This window comes from Myotis daubentonii, chromosome 1 (genome assembly GCF_963259705.1).
Source record: "Myotis daubentonii chromosome 1, mMyoDau2.1, whole genome shotgun sequence".
NCBI classification, from domain to species: domain Eukaryota; kingdom Metazoa; phylum Chordata; class Mammalia; order Chiroptera; family Vespertilionidae; genus Myotis; species Myotis daubentonii.
In genome coordinates this window covers 208,344,345-208,370,676 of record NC_081840.1, presented here as the reverse complement: position 1 = coordinate 208,370,676, position 26,332 = coordinate 208,344,345, and the positions used below count along the sequence as shown (strand labels likewise).

The 26,332-nt window shown below is 41.1% G+C and overlaps 1 protein-coding gene across 10 annotated transcripts in view; it reads right to left on the bottom strand.

Annotated features, from left to right (window-relative positions):
- Nucleotides 1–26,332, bottom strand: part of APBB2 (amyloid beta precursor protein binding family B member 2) — a 329,970-nt gene that overhangs the window by 131,908 nt on the left and 171,730 nt on the right. For all 10 annotated transcript variants that reach the window (XM_059672664.1, XM_059672717.1, XM_059672706.1 and 7 more), the window contains one exon: nt 21,861–22,676. In XM_059672664.1, the coding sequence (XP_059528647.1) occupies nt 21,861–22,676 (816 nt within the window). The remainder of the gene's footprint in view (nt 1–21,860; nt 22,677–26,332) is intronic.

Sequence of the window (26,332 nt, the reverse complement as noted above, 5' to 3'; positions counted from 1 at the left end):
TTTCAGGGATCTGCCTTCCCACCCATGTCCTGATTACTGTGTATGGGGCGGGAGGCAAGGGGGAAAAGAATGAAACCCCTAGTTTAAATATAAAATATTGAAAACTAGAAACATTTCCCAGACATTCTCTTCCTACCATTCTATGAGGTAGGTAAATATTATTTCTATCGTTAATGGACAACACAGCTAAAGCTGACGTAGTACAATGCCACAGCAAGCCTGTATACCTAAAGCCAGAGTCCTATTTATTGTGATTCTTTTATTCCTGAATCATGAGGTCTCTTATAGGGAGAAAAATAACATTCTTACTTGCAATGCTGCGGTGAGTTCACTGGCTAATGAAATGATCCAAAGAGCCTGGATCTGCAATTACCTAGTTAAAATGCTGGAGGTGGACTAGTCCACAGATTCCTAACTCCCTTTGGATCCTTGAAGACAGAAGGCGGCAGTGCAAGGGATCGTTGGGTGAGGCTTAAAAACTGATGGCCTGTCACTCGGCATACATCACAGGCACAAGAAGGCTTTCTCAGTGGTACAGGGCAGTAGTCATGCATGAAACCCACAGGGGGCTGCCCTCCTGGGAAGCTGACCAGTCTCAGCATCTTTAGCATTTGTGTTGCCTTCTGAAAGTTCATGTAATTGAGCCTAGAATCAGTTATTTTTGAGGGAGTTCAGCGTTTTTCTTTCTCCATTTCAGGAATCATAATAGACTTCCTTTCTGAGAAAATGGAGGACAAAAGCTGGTCAGGTAAAATAAGCATGGGTTTGGGGATTTTGAGAGAGGTATATGGTCGCTGGCCAATCGAACTTCTCCACTGTAGCCGCGGGTGAGCAGCGGGGAGGAGGCAGGGAGGCAGAGCTCCGCCACCCCCCTCAGGAGCACCTTGCTCTGTGAAAATGGTCCCGGCCAGACATGTCATTTGGCTCACTGTGGTGATGTCTTCTAGTGTCACCCAGACCCCTGGGGCCCTAAGAGACAGAAGGACACTAACAAGAAGCAAAGAGGCAGAGAAAATCTGCCCAAAGCTGGGACTTCAGTGTGTTGCTTATTCTTTCCTTTGGGTAAATAGTTTGCAGAAAAGATGCTGCCACATCACAGTCTTCATATTATGGGGAGTATATGAAATTAGTAATAAGACACATTTTACTAGATTTTTAAACAACCTACACCCTCTTGGTGAATACTGCATTTACTATTCTTGCTGAGATCCTTACACAAGGAAACAGAGAGATTCATGAACTCACCCTTTGTCACAGCTTCGTTTACAGTAGTCAACCTTCTCAGCAGAGGTATCTGTCAAAATTCTTTACCTGGGTAACTATATCGAAAAAAACACTTGCACATATTCATGAGATATACAAGAATGTCCATGGAAGACTAGTGTGTCATGGGGAAAATAAGAAACAACCTAAAGGCCCATCAATAAGAGACAATAAAAAAAACGTAACATATATTCTAAATTATTACGCAGGAGAATGATGGAGGTCTGAGCCTGGAGTCTTGAACCAGACTTCCTGTATTTCAATCCGAACTCCACCATGCACTGGCAGATGTCTCTTCCAAGGTAAACAAGGCTGTGGCAGACAGTGGTTCAGGGATCCCTGTGCTGCTGTTTAATAGTCTCATTACGTGACCTTAGAGAAACTCTGTAACCTCTCTGGGACTCAATTTCCGGACACTGTAAATGCAGATAATAACAGCTGTCTTCTTCTAGGGCTGGTGTGAGGTTTATAAGTAAAGTGCTTAAAACAGTGCCGGGCATGGCGTAAGGGCCATAGAAGTGTTAGCTACTAGCAGTATTATCCCCAATACAGGGATCTCACGTGCAATTAATAAAACTTCAAACTATCTAATTGTTAAAAAAAATAATTAAATACCCCGTAGGGGGCGAGTTTGCTTGAGTGAACCAAGACCCATTTCAGCAGCCCCAAAAAGAACTGTAGAATCTAAGTAAGTATATACCCAACAGCGAGCACAGTGCCAGCTGTGCAGTAACTAGGACCAGCACAGGTCTCTTCAGGTTGGTAGTGATTTCATTATCTTGTAAAATCTACTTAAGTAATAGTGAGTTTCATGTCCAATATATTGAACTAATCCACAAACCGTAATAAAGAAGATAAAAATCATGGCAAGCTTATCCAGTATTAAAGGCAGACTTCTTACCAGATATTCTGAAATTAAAGTAATACTTTTTTATTCTGTTGCAGTTTAATCACATTAAATCTCTAAGTATTAAAACAATAAAAAGATAATGCCCCGAATTAATTAATTTGAATTGGAATGATGCTGGGTGAAAAGAAGAACATCTGTAATTTCTAAAAGTTGAGGAAAGCATTTCTAAATATAAGTCAAACTGGGCGAGAAAGCGTCCCTGGTAATAACCACAAGTCTTCAGCTCCAGTTTCTATCTCATTACGGTAAAAAGTTACCTTGCCTTGTACTAACGCACTGGCTGAAACGAACTTGCTGATTCACATACCTTGAGCATAGACTTTTTCTACTTGAATAACTTAGCAGGTCACCCAGAGAGAAGTTAATGACCACGAAGAAGACAGAAGCTTTAAATCAGAGTCTGGTTCTGTTTGAAAACTTTCAAGCTCTACAGACCACAATTTACAAAACCTCACAGTAAAGCTAAGAACTTTAACTTTCAACAACTCTTTTCAAGCTACTTCGTCAACTCAAAATTGATCTTTTCCCTCTTTTTATGATTCCCCTGCCAGGCTCGCAAAATAATGATGATGATGATGTAAAAAAAAAATGAAGTTCTCAGGCAATCCAGAAGCAAGCTATAACCAATGAAACACCATCATCTGAGATTACTTACAGTCTCTAGCTGCGACCGTGCAACCCACTCTCAGCAGATCTGCTACCAGCATCCTTTAGGTTTTTGAGCTACATGTCTCAGTAGTTTCCTATCTTCCTTCTCAGGCCCCTAATGCACACAGTTTTAGAGCAAGGCACACTGTTTCATGGAGAAACAAGAATGTAGTTAATTAGCGTAAGTAGAATCCGATTTCGTGGGGAAGAAAGAAACCACCTCTCCCATGCACATTTGCCCAGACACCATGTTCCTGAAGCCTTCCATGCAAATGAAATCAACACCTCCTGCTCCCGCAGAGCTGAGCACAGGCAGCTGGGAAAGGCGCATTCACCACTGACCTGCTTCCAGTTTGAAAGACACTGATGCATGATCTGACTTACTCCATTCAAGAGACGAGCTCTACACACAGGGTATTTGGAACATGAATCTATTATATTAATCTGTCATCCATGATGGATACAAAACAGCCACCTATACAACAAAAACCACCTCACATACACACTGCTCTTTCAAGCACAAAGGAAACCATTCAATAAGAAGATCTTTCATAGAAATCATTGGGATAAACATGGCGGGGAGAAAAGGGCTAATAAAAAATTATAAAGACAAATTTGGGGAGGGGGAATTCTTTCCGAGGTTCTTAACCTTCAATACTCCACAGGAGCACAACAAGAATAGTAGAAATTGATTTTGTGAGAGGCTATTAAAGAGAGTGCTGTTCTCATCAGAAAGTCCCTCCCCCTTTCAACCATAATCAATAATTTAAAGCAAAGCCAAAAATCACATCAGCCAAATGACCATGAAAACTTTTTTTTTTTCTTTTGCGGAGCATAGAAGCAAAATTAAATTAGTGTCTGCTAAGGAATTATTACTCTTAAGAGAATTATTAAGTAAAAACTTTCATTCTTTGCCACAGCTTGCCAAGATATTCACTTGAAAAGCAAAGTCCAATGTTAAACAATATGATACCAAGTATAATAATAAAGTTATCCTTTTTATTACTCAGATATTTGATGTGCTGTCAAATTTAAAAGCGATTTGAAACTTAACCGGCACAAAACATTCTTCAGAACTTGGCAGTGTAATTGTAAAGAGTTGCTTTCTTTCCCAGGTTAGCCAATTTCTTAAAGTTACAAAATAATCAGCAGGAAGTGACGTTTTGATTACAAATTATACTGAGCCAGTTCTTTATTTTTAATGTGCTTTGTTCTCTTCAGGCACTTTAGTTCCTTCTATCTAGGGCATGAGAATTCCCATATTTCTGGCTGGTAATCACAAAATGAAAGCAGGTGAACTTTGGCGAGTAAGCTATGTACCACCATGTTCATGACTGCTCTCGAACTCTTTCACTGTGATGATTCTGTGAGCCACCAAGCACCTGAGAGATGGATTCATCCTAAGCATGTGCTGAATAACCAACTCTCTAAGATGAAACAGAAGGAATTAGAAGGGATCTAGAGTAGATAAAAATCTAAGGTCCCTTCAAATTTCAAGATTCTATGGTCTTCCACTGCATTAAAATGAGATTTTATGTCCAAACATTAGCATTCATCAGATAAAATCAATCTCTCCAAACCTCAGTTTCCATGTCTGAAAAATGGGAATAATTATATCTAGATTACTCTGAGAACTGCATGAGATCATGGATGCCCATGTAGTTGCTGAGAAACATATGGTCACCATGACTCAGTGACTCGCACCAAGGATGATTCAAAGCCAATTCTGACACAAGAATATCAAAGCCATATTATAGTCACACACATAATCCCAGAGCGGCTGAACCAGACCCAACCTCAGATGTGTTGTTCCCATTGCTCTTAGTCTGAAAGCCCGTATTTCGATACACCCCATACTTCAATGCAAAATAATTAAAACTTCATTCTTTCCAACAACCTACCCTTTTGTTTTCAAATGACAGGGGCTAGCACATGATACACACACAATTAAAATTGCTGTTATGAACACTAATAAATTAAGGCATTTTCTTCTGCTGTCCGAAGTCTTTTTCTGGAGTTTCCAATTTTCATTTAGTGGATGAGAAACAAGTGGATTTTTCAGTAGCACAGAGAAGAGAGAGGAGGTTGATCACGTAGCCCCCCTTCCCCACCTCATTTACTCATGCACAATAGCCACAGTCAGGTGACCATTATTACTTGCTTGGACTCTCAAAGCAGACAGCTGTACTGTTCGGGGTCCGAGGCTGAAGAAGCCAAGCTCAGCTCAGGCAGGGTGCTCTCGCGCCTCCGCTGTTCACGGATGCACACCAGAAAGGACATGAAAAATGCCTTCCACAAGTGGATGCTTCTCTGCAGAAAGCTTCGCTTCCTGGAAGCAAAACCCAAATCTCTGCATCTAAAATCTATGCTTCCAAAAATTACAGCCTCTCTCTCATCACTTAGCTTTCATAAAAACAATGTGCAGATGAGCTTAGTGGAAATCAATAAAACATAAGAGTTTTTAATTTCCCTTGAGTAGACTAGAAAGTACATTTTTTCCCCTCCAAAGCCATCCCAAATGTGTCCATTTTCAAACTAGCTGCATATTTACTTTGTTTCATAATTTGCTTGTTTGTGTATTTATACTCTAATAAATAATTCATAGTAACTCAGAGAAGTGCACGCATCCTATAGACCAGTGGTCGGCAAATTCATTAGTGAACAGAGCCAAATACCAACAGTACAACGATTGAAATTTCTTTTGAGAGCCAAATTTTTTAAACTTAAACTATATAGGTAGGTACACTGTTATTAACTTAATTAGGGTGCTCCTAAGGCTTAGGAAGAGCCACACTCAAGGGGCCAAAGAGCTGCATGTGGCTTGCGAGCTGCAGTTTGCCAACCACTGATATAGACGATTATAAAACCTCCTACTTAATCTGGTCTCTGTTATATGGAGCTTGAGAGTGATCACTGTGTCACAAGAACTTTATCGAAAGGGAATGTGTTTGCTCTAGAGTAGCGGTTCTCAACCTGTGGGTTGCGACCCCTTCGGGGGTCAAACGACCCTTTCACAGGGGTTGCCTAAGACCATTGGAAAACACATATATAATTACATATTGTTTTGTGATTAATCACTATGCTTTAATTATGTTCAATTTGTAACAATGAAAATACATCCTGCATATCAGATATTTACATTACGATTCATAACAGTAGCAAAATTAGTTATGAAGTAGCAACGAAAATAATTTTATGGTTGGGGGTCACCACAACATGAGGAACTGTATTAAAGGGTCGCAGCATTAGGAAGGTTGAGAACCACTGCTCTAGAGGATGGTGTCATAGACGCCACATTTATAGATTAAATATCACCCAACCAGACTTTCTAATCCAACAGCAACAAAGATTACAATCACTGGGTATTAAGGATGAGCAAATCCTGGTTTCAAAGAGATTTTCAGCAGACTCTCCAAGTGGGAGAGAAAAGAAGGAAATGAAAGGCCACATACAAAATGCTAAAACTATGTTCTCAAAGAATCAATGGAATAATCTGGAGAGCTTGAAAAAAATACTGATACCAAAGCTTTAAGTAAGTACTATTCCCATCACAGAGTAGTCAAATCATAGTCCATAGTGGAAATACCCCAGCATAGATAGTTTCTAAAATCTTCCAGGATATTATAATGCATAGCCAGAGTGACTGGGTTGAATGACACATTTTTTTCCTATGACCCATCATACACATCTACCATAGGGCTTTGGCCCACCTGCTACACCAGTAGTCTCAAAAGTGGGAGTGGTGCAACACGGAAGCAACCCAAGTATTCATCAACAGAGGAATGGATAAGCAAAATGTTGTACCTGTACATGCTAAAACATGAGTGAACCTTGAGGACATTAGGTTAAATGAAATAAGCCAGTCACAAAAAGAAAAATACTATATGATCCCATTTATATGATGAATCTAGAGTAGTCAAAATTATTGCAACAGAAAGTAGAACGGTGGTTGTCAGGAGCTAGGGGGAGAAGGGGTTGGGAGTTATTGTTTAATAAGTATAGAGTTTCAGTTTTATAAGATGAAGAGTTCTAAGGATGGGTGGTAGTGATGAGAGAGAATCAATGATGAGAGAGAATCATTGATCGGCTGCCTTCTGCACACCCCACACTGGGGATCGAATCTCATAACAAAACTAATGTAATTAATGTAATTGAACAGTACACTTTAAAAAATGGTTAAGCCCTAACCAGTTTGGCTCAGTGGATAGAGCGTTGGCCTGTGGACTCAAGGGTCCCAGGTTCGATTCCAGTCAAGGGCATGTACCTTGGTTGCGGGCACATCCCCCGTGGGGAGTGTGCGGGGGGCAGCTGATCGATGTTTCTCTCTCATCAATGTTTCTAACTCTCTATCCCTCTCCCTTCCTCTCTGTAAAAAATCAATAAAATATATTTTTTTAAAAATGGTTAAGATGGCAAATTTTGTGTTATATGCGTTTTACTATAATTAAAAAAAAAGAGAGAGAGTAGTGCAAAAAGGCCTATGGGATTATGAATAAAGTACATCTTCTATTTATACTTGTTAGCCTATCCATTTATTTCTATTTTTGTGTGTTGTGTCTCTACACATAATATATTAGTATATTGCAAATGTGCATGATTCATACATATATATATATATATGTATATATATATATATATATATATATATAGTCAGTATATATACGCAAATATCAGGATGGACAATGAAAAGAGTTGCAAAATGCCAGATTTCCTAGAAAGAAGTGTGGATCTTAAGGCCTCTTTAGAAGACAGTTGTGAAACATACATATGCCATCATTAAACAGAGTAAAGTTTAAAGGCTGGAGTAGGAGAAGGCGAGCAGGTGAAGGTGGAGCTTATGGCACCAAGGCACCTGCCTAACATAGGCATTCACTGAACAGAGCAGCTCCATAAAGCCTACTTCCATGCAAGTTCCATTCTGCTGGCTCTACAATAAAAATAGATTAATGCTAACACCAAATCAAATGAACCACCAACAAGCATCTTGAAATTCTGGGGAAACTAGATAAAATGAAAGTAAGTAAGCAAAGACTACTGGTTCCTGTGATGTGTCAGGAATATATCTGACATACACATACATACACATACATACACATTTTGCACATATTTCCACACACATACTTTTCATATACATTATTAGCTCATCCCATCATTGCAGGAATTTTTAGAGGAAGGTGATATGAGCCCATTTTATAAATGAATAAATTGAAGCTTAGAGACACTTAGCAACTTGCCCAGGGACACAGAGCAATGAAGCAGATCTGGGATTCAGGTACATCTGACTCTAAATACCATCCTTTTGCCACTATACCACAGGGATGCGTCAAGTGTAAGAACTACATTTTCTCCTCATGACCCAGTAAGTAAGCATGCATTTGTTCAACTGAAAACCACTTCATAAAATAATACTTAACCTAAAACTGACAGTCTATGCCAGCATCATGGGGACACTCAGCTGCTTCAGGTGTCTCACCAGAGAAAAAGTGCTCTTTTTACAAAAGTGCTAAAAACAGGCGGTGAGAGTCCAAAGTTGATCATTTCTCATGAGAGCACTCTTGCCATAACCACTTCTTACCCAGAGAAAAGAAAAAAAGAGAACTCAGCAAATGGCTCAGCGTTTCATTAGCCTGCCCTTCCACGCCTCCCAGACTTCCAGGGGGCTCTTGGCAGAACTATGCAAGCTCCCGGGGACTGCTTCACCGCCAGGGAATGCAGACCCCCTGCGTCGTGCAGGAAATGCGCGGTGGGTCCAAGGGTACCCATATGGGCAAAGCGATACCGATTCAACAGTGATTCATTTCATCCCAAACTACATCCATCATTTAAAAACTATGTTTCACCAGGCCACTCCCAACTGTACACACGGCATCTCTTCCACTTCTGCCAAGTAAAGCAAAGACTGGAATTCAGCTCAGGGAGGTTTCATCTGGGTTTACGTGCTCGATGGAGGCAAACAGAGGAAAAGAGAAGCAGGGAGGGCCCTGAACAGTAGGGGAGGGTGGGGATCTAGTCTGCTGATGACACAGACCTCCGCATTCTCAATTGGACTTTATTTTTTAAATGTCCTATTTTACTTCCTGGTATTGACTAGAAGTCCCCTGGAGAAAGTCATGCACTATGAAATTCTCACATCTCTACCTCAACCTGTGCTGTCCTTCAGATTAAGAATAAAATGTTCAAAGCCCTTTAGATTGAATTACGATGGTCCAGAGTCCATACTAAATGATGCTGTTTATTTATTTTTTTAAAAACCATATACAAAGAACACAGGAAAAAGTACGTACAGAATTCTAACTATAGCAGTTTCCTCCTGCTTCTTGGTCCTGAGTTAGAAATGAGGTGGTTTTGTTTGTTTGTGGCAAATGAGCAGAGAAAAGGATGAAGAAATACAAATGAGCTTTAGACCCTCTTTACAAAATAAACACTTTGAAAATATGTATTTTTATTGATTTCAGAGAGGAAGGGAGAGAGAAACAGAGAGATGGAAACATTAATGATGACAGAGAATCATTGATTGGCTGCCTTCTGCACCCCTCACACTGGGGAGAGAGCCCGCAACCTGGGCATGTGCCCTGACCAGGAATCGAACCATGACCTTCTGGTTCATAGGTCAACGCTCAATCACTGAATTACACCAGCCAGGCCAAATTAGACACTTTTTAATTTACAGCTTTGAATATTCTCCTTCCCTAATTCAGCTTATCCCTCTGTTTTCTAGATTTCTTTTAGAATCTGCAAAACAGCAGAAGGTATTTTAGCTGAAGATGCTACTCATCTTGTCCACTTTACAAACAGCACTCCTTTTCTCATAATCATCAATCATTTTCACTAACAATTAAGCATTAGCATTCTCTAACTTGGCCTCCACCTACCTAACTGACCCCCCACACACACACACACACACACAATTACCCTTCACAGACTTCCCTCTCCACCCAAATTGCTAGAAGCATTGATTCCCGTACCGAGAGCAAATGTTCCCAAAAGCGATTTCAGGGGGTCTCTGAGGTTGAAATTACTTCCATAACACTAACATGTTATTTATAGCCCCTTTCGCTGTGCTAACCTAACCTTTAACTGATAGAGCTCAAAAAATTATGGATAAAATTGCTGGCGTCTTAGCATGAAGCAAGGCAATGGCACAACTTGTACCAACATTATGATACTCCCCAATACTACACACGCCCACTGAAAACAATGTCAGTTTCACCCAAGAATGTCCCTGTTGCAGCAGTAGAAATTTTTAGTTTTATTAAACCTCAATCCTTAACTATATGCCTTTGTTGTTGTTGTTGTTGTTGTTAATCTTCACCCCAATGATATTTTTCCATTGATTTTTAGAGAGAGTGGGAGGGAGAGGAAAAGAGAAAGAAACATGGATGTGAAAGGGACACATGGGTTGGTTGCCTCCTGCACGCACCTTGACCAGGTGTGTGGATGGAGCTTTGCAACTGAGGTACACGCCCTTGACTGGAATCAAACCCAGGACCCTTCCGTCTGTGGGCCGATGTTCTATCCATTGAGCCAAACTGACTAGGGCAACTATTATGCCTTTTATTTTTGTTTTCTTGGGTTTTTTTTGTTTTGTTAATCCTCACCTGAGGATATTTTTCCATTGATTTTTAGGGAAAGTGGAAGAGAGAGGGAAAGACAGAAAGAAACATCAATGTGAGAGAAACACATCGATTGGTTGCCTCCTGCACGAGCCCGAACCGTGCAGGAGGCAACCAATCGATGTGTTTTGATTGCAGGCTGAGGAGGAGCCTGTAACCAAGGTACATGCCCTTGACCAGAATTGAACCCAGGACCCTTTGGTCTGCAGGCTGACACTCTATCCACTGAGCCAAACTGACTAGGGCTATTATGCCTTTTAAATGTAAGTATGAATACAGCACTTCTGCTGCAGAGGAAGGTAAGAATGTTTCAGGAAAAGTACATGGAGCACCCTTTTTACTTGAAAGAACGAAAGACAAACTATGTTTATTCAAATATGGGTACCAGGCAGAATATTCTAAAAAATGAATGGGGTGAGCCTGACACTTCAAGGAAAACAACTGACAGTATTTGTTGCCAATGATAAAATGCGAGCTTTCAAGCAAAAGTTGGAATTTTGGAAAATTTCTATCCACCACTGAGAGCTTGACAGCTTCCCCAATAATTAATGGCTTTTCTGATGAGGTGTGGTGAGATCAATGAATGTAATGTTTTCATAGTGTATAATGAAACGTGTCAACATTTGGAAAAGCTTCATAACTCACTGAACCAGTGCTTTCCAAGTTGCCAATGTATGATGTCACAAAATTATGTATGGGTAAAACATCCATCCAGAATGTATGACAGAACTGGGTTTTAATGAAACAGAGTCCAAAAGAGTTTACTACTGTGGTTTCAGATTCCACATTGTAACTAACCTTTAAGAAACTACCAATTATCAAGCTTTGGTGTAACATAAAAAAAAGAATAGTCATAATTGCCTGAAAAGACTATTAGAATATCCCTCTTTTCCTTCTACAAAGCTGCATGAGGCCAGCAGGACTTTCTTCATCTACTTTAACCACGTTTATTGAAACGCACTAAAGGTAGAAGTACGACACACATTATAGAGATTTTCAAATAAACAAAACATTACTTTTCTTATAAAATTGTTGTTGGCTTTGAAAAAAATGGTTATGTCTCAAACAATATGTTTTATTCTGTTCATGTTAATGGATTTCTTACTTTTTTTAAATAAATAAAATTTAAATATATCTTTTAATTTTTAATACAATAAATATTGATATACTCCATGTAAACAAACGTTCTTTGGGGTTCTCAGTACTTTTTGAAGGTGTAATGGGGTCCCCAAGACCAAAAAGTTTGAGAATACTGCCTTTGGGCAATCTCTTCTCTTGCTTTCTCCCCGTTTCTTCTTCCTGTGTACTCACTCCTTCTTTACTTCTCTAATTATGACTATTCTTTTTTTTATCATCTTTCAATTCTGTCTTCTCCATGCATTACATGAGCCCTGCAAATCAAGAAATGCTTTGTCTGGAACGCCATGACCTTTATCTGTCCTATATACTTGGCAAATAATCCTCTGGGAATCATCTTGAGATAAATGTATTTATTGCACATTATTTCCCCCACAAGCATGCCCCAGGCTCTGTTTCTTCTATGTGCTCAGAATACAGCAGTGAACAGAACAGACTGCATCCCTCCCCCTGAGCTTATAATCCAGAATTACCACTCAACATGTGGTTGAACACCGGAAGCATGTATCAATATCTTCTAAAAGAGCTTGTTTAAAAATGCAGAATGTCCACATTTTTAAGAATGAAAAAAAATTTTTTTATGCAGAATCTCAGGCTCCAGCCCAGACCTAGAGAGTCATAACCTGCATTTCAACAAGCTCTCTGGAGACTTTCCTGCACATTAGCATCTGAGGAGCAGAGGATTTACGCATCTCTCTAATTATTGTGAACTTCTTGGAGGTAAACTATTACCTTTAATATGTTGTACTGCTAATGTAAATAATACAATGTACTTGTTATGCTCATCACTCACTCAAACATGAGTACCCTGTGTATAGATTTATTTCTGGGGATTTAAAAACAACAAGAACAAAGGCAAAACAACCTATATCCTGAAGAAGCTTTCCACCTCATACGAAAGATAAGACTAATTATAATGATAACTAACATTTCAAAAAATGCTTCTTGTGGGCCAGCTTTTGTGCCAAGGGCTTTATAGAACAATCCCATAAGGCCGGTAGTATTGTTATTCCCACGTTAAAGATAAGAAAGTTGGGGCTCAGAGGTTAAGAAACTGATGGAGCTGGAACCAATCAGGATGTTGGATTCTAAAACCCAGAAGGCGATAAATGCCGTAAGAGAGTTAAAGAGATTTGAAAGAATCTTGAGGAAGGTGCCTGTGAGTTCCTCGAAGGAAGCATTGTGCCTCTATCACGGACTCATCCAGAACACTAGCTCAGTTCCTTACACACAGTAGGAACTCAGGAGACATTCATCCATAGAAAGTATGTGAGTATCATCCTCACTAAAGTACTCTTCAAATAAACAGTCTAGAGTTTACCAAACCAATTAGCCTTACCTCCATTAAAGACATGATGGACTTGAATCCATTCTATAACTTAGGGCCCTTGTTCCATAACACATGCAGGGGACAGGTGGATAAGACATCAACTAAAAGGTGAAAGCCACTCAGAAATCATGCAAGAGGCTGAGGCATGTTCTGGGGAAAGAGAGGAAGGGGAGGAAGCCAATGAATGTCTCCCTTGTCCACAGTGAGCAAGGGATGAAAGGAATGTTGGTCAAAGGTCCCCCACAGATTATAACCAGGAGCAAACACAGAAAAGCAAAGTGGAGAATTAGCCCCTTACTAACAAGTGTCCCTAGAGGCTTCCATCAGCAGGTGTCTCCACAGCCCCAGTCCTGGGGGTCATCTTTGTTCTCTCACTTTCTGACAATTCCACATAGAACATTTTCTTCTATAACATTCTGAGAAACTGTTTCATGGTTCTGTTATGATTACTCTACATGTCTATTAGGGATTAAATAGGCTTTCATGGGCCAGCCATCTTGTATACCTAACCACCACATACACTACCATATGCATAAGAGAAAGATCCTGGTAACAAGCCAACAGACTGAAATCAGCTTCTTAGACAAGTCACTTATAGGATGGAAATCTATCATTATAATATCCCAGATGTACCAGTTCAGTGCAATTCTCTAGGAAGACTTCTTCAAATATGGAGGGAGAAAACTAATGAACCACCAATGTATCTAATAATATTAAGGAAGAATCCTTGCAGGAATTAAATTGTCATTCTCAAGAACAAATCTAAGGAAAGCAAACCAACAATAAAATCTCACACACGATAAATATTATCTCCTCTCTTAGATACCAACACCAATATTTTGGAGTTGGGGTTTTATCCTGTTCTCTCACTTTCTGACCATTCCATATGGAATGCTGACAATTTTCTAACAGTCGACTAATTGGATTTTTCCAGTCAAATCTGTTTGAATATGAAGCTTTCATTTCACCATTTTACACCCAAGGTTTCTAGTAGATAAGCACAATATATAAATTATAAGGGTAATTGGTAACTATCCTCACATTTATGAAAGCGAACTGGGTATATTAACTGAATCAGACTCGGGGTACAAAAATTTATGAACCACCCACATCCCAGCTTTTGAAAAGCTAATGTTTTCCCTCCTCTAACCAGATTAACAGATGGAAGAGCTCTGAGGAGTCATCTAAAGATGACTTTGGAAATTTCAAACATGTTTTGCTTAACAGTTCATGTCACACTGTATAATTCTACCAGAAGGCATGGGACTGAGACTAGAATGACTATGATTAAAAGAAGTCTATAGATACAAGGATGCTGCTACAATGGCACTACACTTGCATGCAGTCGTCACAGGCAAGATCAACATCAGCCCAGTTCTTTCTACCGTGAATTTCATGTGTACACGATGCCTGAGTCGACGAACACATGGAGCAAGGTCCACAAGTCCAGTCACTGTGCTGAGGGCGGGAGCCATCGAAAGCTGCCGCTGAGTGTTGCCTATTTGGCATCTGAGCACAGTGTCATGAGATTTCTGGACTTACAAGAAAACTAAGAGACCCACATTTTTATAAAAGTTTCCAATTTGTAAGCATTGGCATTGAATTCAAAGTCTTCTAAAACACCATTTACTGGACACAGCCTGCCTGTGGGTTGCCTGTAGGCTTTCCAGCACTGCCCATTTGTGAAACTTTCACGGCATCATATTGCCTGTGCATTGCTCTAAAGTCAGGGTCATTGTTTTCTTTTATATTCTACACTAGAGGCCCGATGCACAAAATTCGTACAAGGGGCTCGGCCCCTGCTGCCACAGTGGCAGCCTCTGCCTCAGCCCCCACCACCGTGGCTTTGTCCGGAAGGTCATCTCGGGGGACGTCTGGTCTAATTAGCATATTACGCTTTTATTATTATAGATAGCTCCTAAGAAAATCCTGAATATTTGGAAAGCAAATTCTCTTAAACAGAGCTAAGAAAAACATGGCTATTATAAGCTTTGATCAAAAAGAATAACCCCATCTCCACATGCCAAGTACACTGAACTATCCCACCCTTCAGAACTGAGCCATACGGTTAAATGTTAAGCTATATTATATCATTATTATCTTTTCCTGCCTTTTCCATACTTTTCCCCAATCTCAGTTGGGTTTGTGGTTTCAGATTCAACAGTATCAGGTCCATATCTAAGTTTCCTCATCTTTACAATGAAGAATTTGGATGAAGGTAACCCAAAACTATCTTGAGGTCCCTTGCAGCATATTTTATTCCACCGAGTCACAATCTTACAGGCTACATGATAATGAGTCTGAGCAGATAGTTTATGATGAAATTTGACCAGAAAACATCTGAACATGACCAGTAGTATTTTTGTGTCTATGAGTCCACTGAGTCACAATCTTACAGGCTACATACCTTCCATTAAGGGCATTAGCATCACCTGGCACTTCTGGGAGTCTATCAATTCTTACAATGCCTGCAAATGTTAGCTTTCCTTCTCGAAAACACTGAATATAATAATTCTTACAAACATCCTCTCACATCTCCTCTGTGTTGCATACAGTAAGACATTATCTATGACACATCTGTACTGGGTTAAATAGTCTCCCCAAAATTCATGCCTACTCACGACCTCAGAATGTGCCTCCTTTGGAAATAGAGTCTTGCAGATATAATCAATTAAATTAAGAGGGAGTTATACTGAATTGGAGGAGGCCCTAAATCCAATGACTGGTGTCTTTACAGCAACGGGATGGGAAGACAGAGGCAGAGTTGCACTGATGCGGCCACAAGCCCAGGAATGCCAAGCATCGCTAGGAACCGTCAGAAGCTTGGAAAAGTCAAGGAAGGAGTCATCCTGCTGACACCTTGATTTCAGACTTTTATCATCCAGAACTGAGACAGAATAAATTTCTGTTGCTTTAAGCTACCAAGTGTGTGGTGAGTTGTTACAGCAGCCCTGAGAAACTAATAAAACATCTAAACATCTCCTCTTCTTTGCTTATAAACTTAGGCTGCCCAGGATCTGGGCTTCATTTCTTGTTCGTACTAAGATGTGACATGTGCCAAATGGGACACATTTTAGAAAGCACTCTATATATGGTGGGAACATTCTCCATGGAGACAGGAAACTAACAGTGTTTGAGCTATTTGAGGTCACAGTTCTAATTTATTTCTATGTCTTGGGTATCTAGCACAGCTCACAGAGTAGACTTCTGAAAAATAACTGGCATGTGTATGTACATATGAATGAACAAATGAGGAAGAATGAACAGATGAACTAATGAACAATGGTAACTCTGCATGTATTAATTTAAGATTCTGTTGTGAGGATAATGAGTCTGAGCAGATAGTTCATGATGAAATTTGACCAGAAGACATCTGAACATGGCCAGTAGTATTTTTGTGTCTATGATTCCACAGAGTCACCATCTTACAGGCTACATACCTTCCATTAAGGTCATTAGCATCACCTGGCACTTCTGGGAGCACCTCATGCAGGGCTATGACAGGACTCTGCCCTGTCCCTTCCTAAGCAGCCACTCTTGGTCTGCACTACTCTTTCCCCAGAAGCTAAAAAACTTGCCAAAATAGGAACTAAAATTTTTATTTTCAAAATGCCAGTAAAGCAGAGAAGAGTGGGGTAAAAGTTATGACTTAAACTTCTTTAGTGATCAGTGTAAAAGAAATGAAAGTGATTCCTTACTTTTTAACAGCTCTAAAGGGCAATGATCTTCCCAGATATCCATCCAATGAAAGTCTATTCAACTTCCAGCACAGATAACATCAAGAACCCTAACTTCCACATCCCAATCAATTACGTTTCTCCTTCCTACAGCATCAATCCCACAGCGCCCTAACCTCTTATAGCCCCTTCCTGGTTCCGTCTTGAATTATCTTCTGTCTTGTGCTTACTGACTGTTAAGATATTTTGCTGCCATCCATTTCATTATGTTTATCTTTCTCCCCCCGTCCCCTACCAAGTATCTAGTATAATATTTTATAATGCAAAACAACCAAAAACTATCGTGAATGTTCAATTGAATCAATTTTTTTTCTCTAGAATGTTCTAAAAAGATTTAATTGAGCAAAATCATTTTCTTCCTTAAGTTCATGGGGTGAGATAAGAAATATTTTCACACATCTTGCTCCCGAGGTACTAAAATCTAATTTGGAAACCATACCATCTACCCCAGGACACAATGTGTCCAGGCTATTTTGGAAACATCTCACATCTGTCTCGTTGAATTCCTCCTGTCACATCATGGAACTGTCAACTGAGAAGACAGAACAGGAAGGCCAGTGAATCACTAAAGGGCGTTTAAAAGATTGAAATGAATTCAATGGGGGCAAACCAGCTGAAAACAGCATTTCCGATATCCTGGACTTTTCTTTTTCCGTATTAAAGGGATTGGGAGCTTTTAAAAAGCAATTTAAAAATAATTTATGGTTGAAATTACCAGAGCAATGTGACATAAAATGAACATTTGGAAGAAGTTCCTAAAAGTGTTAATATAAACGTATCCAAGGCTCTAACACTCTTAAGCTGGCTAAGGCCAGAAATAAGAAGTGCCGCCAAGTGACACTGACATAATCAAGTTTGCGCCTTGGCTCCCACCCTCCCCAACTATCCAGCTTGCAAAAGAGTTCCCTTCCCCTCTGTGAGCCTGGAGAGTGAAAGCCAATCAATTTATAACATCAAAGGATTCAAATTCCTGAGCAACAGGGATCCATCTGCAATGCAAGGCAACTGTACCCAGGTAGCACCAAAATGTTGCCTCTTCCAAAAGCTTTCATGAAGCAAACATAAGACACCAGGTGATCAACAGAGAGACCACACACACAATCCCATCAACCCAGTTTACCTGAGCCCCTGTGCATACCTGGGGCCACTGAGGAGGCGGGACCTCTGGCCAAATTCTAACATTAAAACTCCTCACTTTCAACTACCAACGCTTTTCTTTTAGCATCTAGAAGGCATGCCTCTGGACTTCTTGAAATTCTTATGAAACTCAGAAATTTCATAGATGCTTTTCTTTTATAGAATTGCCACTTGTTTTCTCAAAGGACAGATGAGGAGGAAAAGAGGAGCAACATATTGTACACATAGGATTGTGCAAAAAAAAAAAAGAAAGTTATAAGATGCTGGAGGGGGCAATTCAGAAAGGGGAATAGGAAATCACGAATCTCTGAATTAGTCGGTACTCTTTATATTACAAACAGCATTCTAACTTGGGAAGGGTGCCCCTAAGGAAGGGATGCATCTGTTCTCTTTTTCTAGGCTCCCCAAAGCACAAAGTCTGCAACTCAAAGATAACTGTGTCATCCTGATTTAGCCACAGGACACACACCACAGTGATGAGTATTTACTTAATACACAGTGAAGAAGCACATATATACACTGTTTCTGTGTATGAATTATCACAGTGCATACTACTATTTTACAAAATGTTTGCTCCTATTTTTTCTTCTTCAATAGTCAGTGTTTGTGTGTATTATATATAAACATGGGTATACTATAGAAAATATACAGAATAAACATTAATTTTGCTATTAGAAGTGAAACATACAATGTTTAATTTAAACTGATTGTGATCATTGTACACACTATGCTTCACAGGAAAGATGAAAGAAAAAGCAATAGCAATTCTGAATAACTGCTTATTTTATTTCACTCACTAATTTATATGGTGGTCACTACCCGAAACTCCGAAGTGTTATCATGAAGTAGAGGTTTCTATTCAGTAGGCATTCACAACTGGCTCTCAGGAAATTCCAAAAGAATTCCCCAATATTTTAATACTAGAGGCCCAATGCACGAAATTCGTGCAAGGGTAGGCCCTCAATCCTCGCGATCCTTGGCTGCCTCAACCCTCACGACCCCAGCTGCCTTGGCCCTTGCAGCCCCGGCTGTCTCTAGGCCTCACCCCCAGCCCACTGGTCCTTCCGCCATCCGGTCTAATTAGCATATTAGCTCTTTATTATATAGGACTAGAGGCCCAATGCACAAAATACGTGCTGGGGCTTGGCCCCCGCCGCTGCGGCGGCTGCCTCTGCCTCAGCCCTCGCAGTCCCGGCTTTGCCAGAAGGTCGTCTGGAAGGTCATCCGGTCTAATTAGCCTATTACGCTTTTATTATATAGGATTCACATCTGGAGACGCTGCAGCATGCTGAAATAGGCACAGCGATCCCAAAGGGACCATTTTGAAGGATAGCACAGGTTTGGCCTCCAGTATGTTTTTAAAAAACTCAGTCTCACTGCTTTAGAGTCACAGCTAACACACTCTTCCCAGCATATTCGATTCAAAATGTCAATCCTTAGCAGCCCATTCAGGGCTATCACCCTACTGTCACCCACACTTTAAAATTCTAAGGTCTTCAAAACTGACTTTAAGGGAGAAAAATGAACATATCCCTCAACATGTCAGAAAGCCCTCATCCAGTCCCCATGATGCACGCACTGTAATCAGTTGTGTAGAGAAGCCACAGGAAGGGCCGCCAGGGCACTGAGCGAGGAGCAGTGAGCAGAGGGACCCGAGAGCCGCAGTGGACGGAGAGGACTGCACATTCCAGCAGACTCTGAGCTCTCCGCAGGCCCTTCCTGACACCAGCACGCCATGAGCGATGGGACTAGGGACACAACCATCTAAATTTCAGTGGTGAGAAACTGCTAAGGAACTCACAGAGCTTGAATATGATGGAATAGCACACCTAATACTTAAAAAAGCCTGAATGTCCTGATATGGACAGTTCCACAAAATATATATTTAAGTGAAAAAAAGCAAAGCATTTATAAAACAATCTAATGTAATTTTTTTGTAGTTTTAACTTTTTAAAAAATATATATTTTCATTGATTTCAGAGAGGAAGGGAGAGGGAGAGAGAGATAGAAACATCAATGATGAGAGAGAGTCATTGATTGGCTGCCACCTGCACACGCCCTACTGGGGATCAAGCCTGCAACCCTGGCATATGCCCTGACGGGGAATTGAACTGTGATCTCCTGGTTCATAGGTCGACGCTCTGCCACTGAGCCACTGGGCTGTTTTAAGTTTTTATTGTGGAAAATTTTAAACATATAAAATTTGAGAGAACACAACAATGAACCCTCATGTACCCCCCTTTAATGATTACCAGCTTAGGGGCAATTTTGTGTGTTTTTTTTTAACCCCACCCCAATTATTCTGAAGAAAAGTTCATACTGAATATTATTTATATCAGGTTATGTTATGTTATGTTATGTTATGTTATATTACATATTATACCATTCTATATAGTAGTATATTAGTATATCTCTAAAAAGTAGGGACTCGTTAATAAGATCATTATCATAAAATTTGGGTATATTTTATTTTTTGTAAAGGAATTTACACTAGTATTTTATCATTGTGACAAACTTTTTAAAGACTTTTGAGACATGTATACAACCATACATCCACACTAAACATTACCATCTACGGAGAAAGTTTCTCCAGGCCCTTTTACAGTAAAAGATCGGGTATATTTTAAAATTTACTATAGATGTGGGCATATGCATAAAATGTTTTTGAAAGAAAACAACTTTAAGAAAAGAAGTAGTAGTCGTCATTGGGAAAAGAATTAGAGTGGGAGCAGAGGAGACTTTACTGTTCATTAAATAACTTCCAGAAAAATTTAAAATTGAACTACCACAGAGAGCAGCCACGTCTGCATGAGCAGGGAGGGGTGCGAGGGAGATGTGTGAAAATAGGAGGTCGAGTTAGGGTGTGTGTGAGATACTCGTTATCTCTATAGATTCAAACACCAGCAGGCGACAGTGCCATCAGCTATAGGATATGAATTCTCTCAATGGATGAAAAGTAATAGAGTTGTGAACTCAGTAACATTATCAAGCATAATTATGTTCCCAATAATAGCAGGGCTAGACATTTTCAAGATGAAATAGACTCACCTCAACCTCCCCACTGCCATTACCAGCTACAGCAGGCTGATGAAATCCATCACTTCAAGTACTGTGATTTTTAAAGGGCATTTCAAAAACTTTTTTTAAACAAGTTCACGTCTTAACTTTCCCCTTCCCTTTTCTTTATCTGTAGTCCTTGTAGTTTCTCTTTCATATAGGATGGGAAAATGTTACTTCCTTCCCTGGTAGTTCTACCTACCATACTCACATAGGGACCCACCAGGGTGGCTGCAAGGTTATGTTACAGAAATACACCTTTGCGAGTGCTGGTGTACTCTGACTTCAGATACAACAACGTTCTCCACATCTGTTAGTTTTATGGAGGACTATGAAAAACTAAGGTTAAAAGTAGCTAACTTTTAGGAACCTGTTTATTTCTGTCACAATTTTGACTCCTCTGACAAGCCTGAAGACATTATTGATAAGGACAAAAGTCAATTAGACTAGCTAAAATCCTAAACTGCTGAACATATTTTAAAAGAAACATCACTTTCTCATTTTCAAATATCACTTAAACAAGGCTAATAAAATGTTCTCCGGTAAAAGTCAAAAGGGAGATGGTCTTTTAATAACCGGACTATTAACTTTTCATTAGCTTGAACATAAATACGTTCTGCTGAGAACTTTAAAATCGCTGGTTCTCTTAACTGGGTTATATCTTGTCCCCAGCAACTGTATTTCTTTTATTATTTTGCTTAACAAAACCCAATATTTCTAGACAGTATAAAGAAATAGTTCACCTAAGCACTGGCAGCACAGTTTTTAAACAGAGGATGTTTTACTGTACCTACCATCAAGGACCTATTTCTTTTACAAAACTGCTTCCCAGAAAGAACAACTTATGTATGAATCAAAATAAAACTGTTAAAGGAGATCTTTGCCACACAAATGGCCCAGTTTTACCCCCAATGATCATGTTCCTCTTGCCACAAATGGATTTTTTGAGTCAGTCTAGAGATGAATTCCATCAATAACTGAAAACACCAAAAGCAAGGGCCCCCTCCCAACACCTTTCCCAGGGGTACCTGCTTCGTCCGGGGAGCTGGGCGAGGCGCTGTCGTGGGACAGTGTGGTCCAGCTGGACTCCTCGTCGCTGGGCGCCAGGTTCTGGATCCGGTGCAGGGCACAGTCCGTTTTGGCCCCTGTTTTCGGGTGATCCTTCTTGGTCTCGGGGCTGGATGACACTGTGGCTACTGGGCCATCTTCGGGGCTGAACTGGGATTTGTTTGGTTTCTGCAGCAGCATGTCACCATTCCCAATGACGGTGGAGGCCTGGCCCTGGCCCGCCTGCGACTTCTCCTCCACGACCCCATGCTGGCTGCCCGAGTCCGGCTCGAGGTCTCTGGTTGAGGTTTCCAGGTCTGCATAGTAATTGAGGAAGCTCTTGGTTCTCCTGGGTTGGGAGGGTAAAATTTCACACCCCGGGGAATCCTGCGGCTGGGGCTCTTTGCCTTCTAACTTCTCAGAAGTTATGTTGATGACGGCAGTGGGACTGACGTTTTTGTTGGGGTCCTGCTGTCCCTGCTCTGCAGCCTTCCGGAGCTGGTTCTCCCCGTTTTTCACCAGCTTGATGTTGGCAGAGCCATTTCCCAGCAGAGGCTGTGCGGCGGGGTCGGAGAGGCCCATGGCTGCCTGGATGTTAGTTAGTGCATATTTTTTCCTGCATTTGGGGGGTGTGCTGTTCTTGGCTTCCGTGTGCTTGATTTCGGCATTCAACTGTTCATTGTGGGAGGAACGGAGATTAAGGGTATTCGGTGGTGTGACTGGGCTGTTCCGATGCGTGACATCTGAGGTTCCGCTGCTGGCCATAAACACCGCCAAAGTGTCTACACCCGCGGCAGCTGGAAAACAAAGGGAACCGGGCATTAGCTGCCTGACGTGATGAAACCACTTAGCAAACAGAGCGAGCACACATTTTTATGCAGAAATTTGAGAGAATGAAGGCGTCTGTCTGTTGCACATGTTCTTGTAAAATTGACCCATTTTCCTCTTTATTGTCACCATTTGCTTCTATATCAAATAGGAGCAAATGAAAGGCTGACTGTGGGCTCCCAAAAGCCAATTTACAGAAGAGCCAAGAGGTCTGAGGGTCCAAGTTTTACCTAAAATTAAAAAGTGTCTCTCTTTTGAATTCCTATGGGAGCATTCAGATGGCTTCATTTTCCACAACCTTGAAAATGGCCCCCTTTCTAAACATTTACACCACATTTCTATCCCGTTGTTCCCTCAGGCAACAAAAAAACTGCTCAAAATCCCCTGGGGCCCAGCAAGTGTGGCCCACTGGTTGAGTGTTGACCTATGAACCAGGAAGTCATGGTTCGATTCCCAACCCAGGGCACATGCCCGAGTTGTGGGCTGGATCCCCAGTAGGGGGCATGCAGGAGGCAGCCAATTAATGATTCTCTCTCATTGTTGATGTTTCTCTCTCTCCCTCTCCCTCTCCCTCTCTGAAATCAATAAAAAATATGTTTTAAAATCCTCTGAGGCTCCAGCTTTCTTAATTAACCTGAACGGTCCCTGTTCAATGATGCACTATACATCCAAGGTAATTTTTCTCAATCGTGTTTAGAAATTGTGGTCGGAATGCCTAGAAAAATCACACCTCCATTAGAGTGTTTTGCTAATGTCTTTGTAAACATTTCTGACTTGGGCTTAGTGTTTGTACTAAACAGAAATGTTGGTGAAATGCCTTAATTGTTCAAGAAACACACACACACACACATACACACACATACACACACACATACACACACACAATTACTAATAATGTAGCATTGAGCCCTTCGCTCCAAGACGTGGAGCCCCAATGGCGCCTGACTACGTTCCCCTGAATTAAACTACAGACTCAGCTGCTTGCCGCACCAGGTGCCCTTGCAGAACGCCTCGGCAACTATCTGACAGTGGCATTTATCTCGAATATTGTTCACACCATCAGTGATTTATTCCATGTGTCTTTTGCTAGGAAGAAAGAACAGTTTCTCAGACTAGAAGGGAATAAAATTCATCAGCGAGAATTCCTGAGGTTTCACATTTCTCAGCCTGTGAGGAATGACTTCTTTCTTATCTGATCCTCTGCCCTCCACAGAGACCTCAGTGAGATCTCCACCGCAGTGGGTGAGCCGAAGCACAGCCCCTAACATTCCTAAAATTGCACTGTGACAACTCCCTCATCCTCCCCCAGGCACAACAGGGACCTCCACAGGAGAGGAAGGCCAGAATGTTCCCTTCAGGAGCTGAGAGGCATCTCTTTCTATCACCAAGTGCACGGGATGGGCTGTTCTAGACAAGGATCCCCCACTCATCTAGCGTCTGCATGCTTCTAGGAAACGAGGCAACGTCTACACAGTCTAGGCAGTGTCCACTTCTACAATGGAATGACCGTGTAGCCCATAGAGACAGTTAAGGGCTGTAGTCCAAAGTGACCCACCTTGGGCCCCATTCTGCAGAATTATTCTTTAGGAGAATTGCTGCTTACCCAGCACCCACCTCAGCACTTGGGCTTCATGTCACAGGAACAGAGAATCGAGTGTGTTTCTCCCTTTCAAACAATACTTTGAGACTAAATTGAAAAAAAATAATAATAATACTGTTTGGGCTGCTACTACCATTTTATGGAAAACATATGTTTCCATTTCTAATTCAACCTCACTCAGGTGTAGCATTTGTTACGAGAAGAGCCCATCTTGAACCCACATGAAGTTTTCCCCGAGACACACACCCACCACGCAGACACACAAGGGAGAGTTACTTTTAGACTCTCGGTATTTAGATTGACGTTATTATGAGAAAGTTGGAAATCTTCTGGCGTTTAAAAAGACATGGCAAGACATTTCATAAGGCTATTTTATGCCAGGTTCTACATTCCAGCAGTGTTGTTAGGGAGAAATTTTTGTTTATAACCATAAACATTTTCCGAAAGAACACCATCAACATTTCCGGGTGATTTAATATCGAAGTCACTTTCATGTCCTGGGTGTGACAGATAAACACTTTTAGCCACGTTCACATCAGCCCTTGGAGCCCATCACCCTCCCTATGGCCTTGTAACCCTTCTGCTCGCTAGAAATCACAGGGGGTTTTCGGAGGGTTGAGTTAGAACAACAGGACCATTCCACGCAAACGGCTCTGTATATGTTGTTTTTATAGATCAAAGCCTGAACACTGTGAGTGTGCCTTGGATGTGAAATGATGGTGTCATCTGAAAGGTCGGATCTAGCACTAAGGCAGCCCAGGGAATTCTACGTGGTTCCAGTGTCTCCAGGGGATGACATATCTGTGAGGCAGTCATTTGGGTTCAAAAGGGTCATGAAGTAGGTAGAGGTTAGCAAAGCCCTAGACAGACTCAGGCTGCAGGAGAAAGGCCCCCAAAAGTGACAGGCAGTGGCCTGAGCATAAGAACACAGACCTTGGGGTCAGAGAGACAGGCTCGAGCCCTGTCCATGACTCTCACCAAATGAGTAATCTAGGACACCAGACCTTTAGTTTCCTTGTCTGAAAAATGGGAACAATAATAGTACCAGGTTGCAGTGAGAAATGCCAGCAGAAAGCTTAGCATAGGACGTAGCAATAAATGTGAGCAACCCTCACCCCTTGTATTCAAGGGACAGAGCCCAGGGCTGCCTACCAAGGCCCCAAAATTAACCTTCCTATGTGATGTGAGTGATCGAAATGGTCTTAGTACAGAGATACACAAAGAGTAAGTAGACTAATAGGAAAGGATAAAGAAACTGGGTCTAGAAGGGTTTTATTATGAGAACAAAAAACATTCCTTAGACTTAAAAGGAAGGATGTTTGTGTTTCTTTTTTTTTCCTCCCCAAATACATTTATATTCATTTTGGAGAGGAAAGGAGAGGGCGAGAGAGATAGAAACATCAGTGATGAGAGAGAGTCATTGATTGGCTGCCTCCTGCGCGGCTCCTGCTGGGGATCGAGCCTGCAATCTGGACATACTAGTATGCCCTGAATGAGAATCGAGCCATGACCTCCTGGTTCAGAGGTCGATGCTCAACCACTGAGCCACACCAGCTGGGCGATGTGTTTCTTTTTTTAAAGGAATGAAAATCTTACCATGTCTCTTTAAACCTTCTACTATTTGGCTGTTTTCTTTGAAGTAAAAAAGGCTAAGAATAAAGCCAAACTCCTTAACATAACAGACAAGTTAATTCAACTCCCCATTTCTAATGTAGATAATAGTGCCTACACCTCAGTGAGCTTCAATTGGGGACTGAGAGAGAAGACTGTGGAGCATTTAGCCCAATGCCTGGCATCTATAAGAGCTCGGTCCCTATAGGGATCACTCTTATTTCACAGCTCACTCCTTCCCCGTACACTTTGTCTCTGGCCACCATACCGCAGGCAAGCATTTATTGAGCACCTTCTTCCTTACCAGGCACTGTGCTGGGAATGGGGAAATCAAGGCACCTAAAGTGCTTTCAGCCTGTGGAAGACAAACACACAATAAAGTGACAGAGATCAACTAGGTGGGCGTGGAGGAAG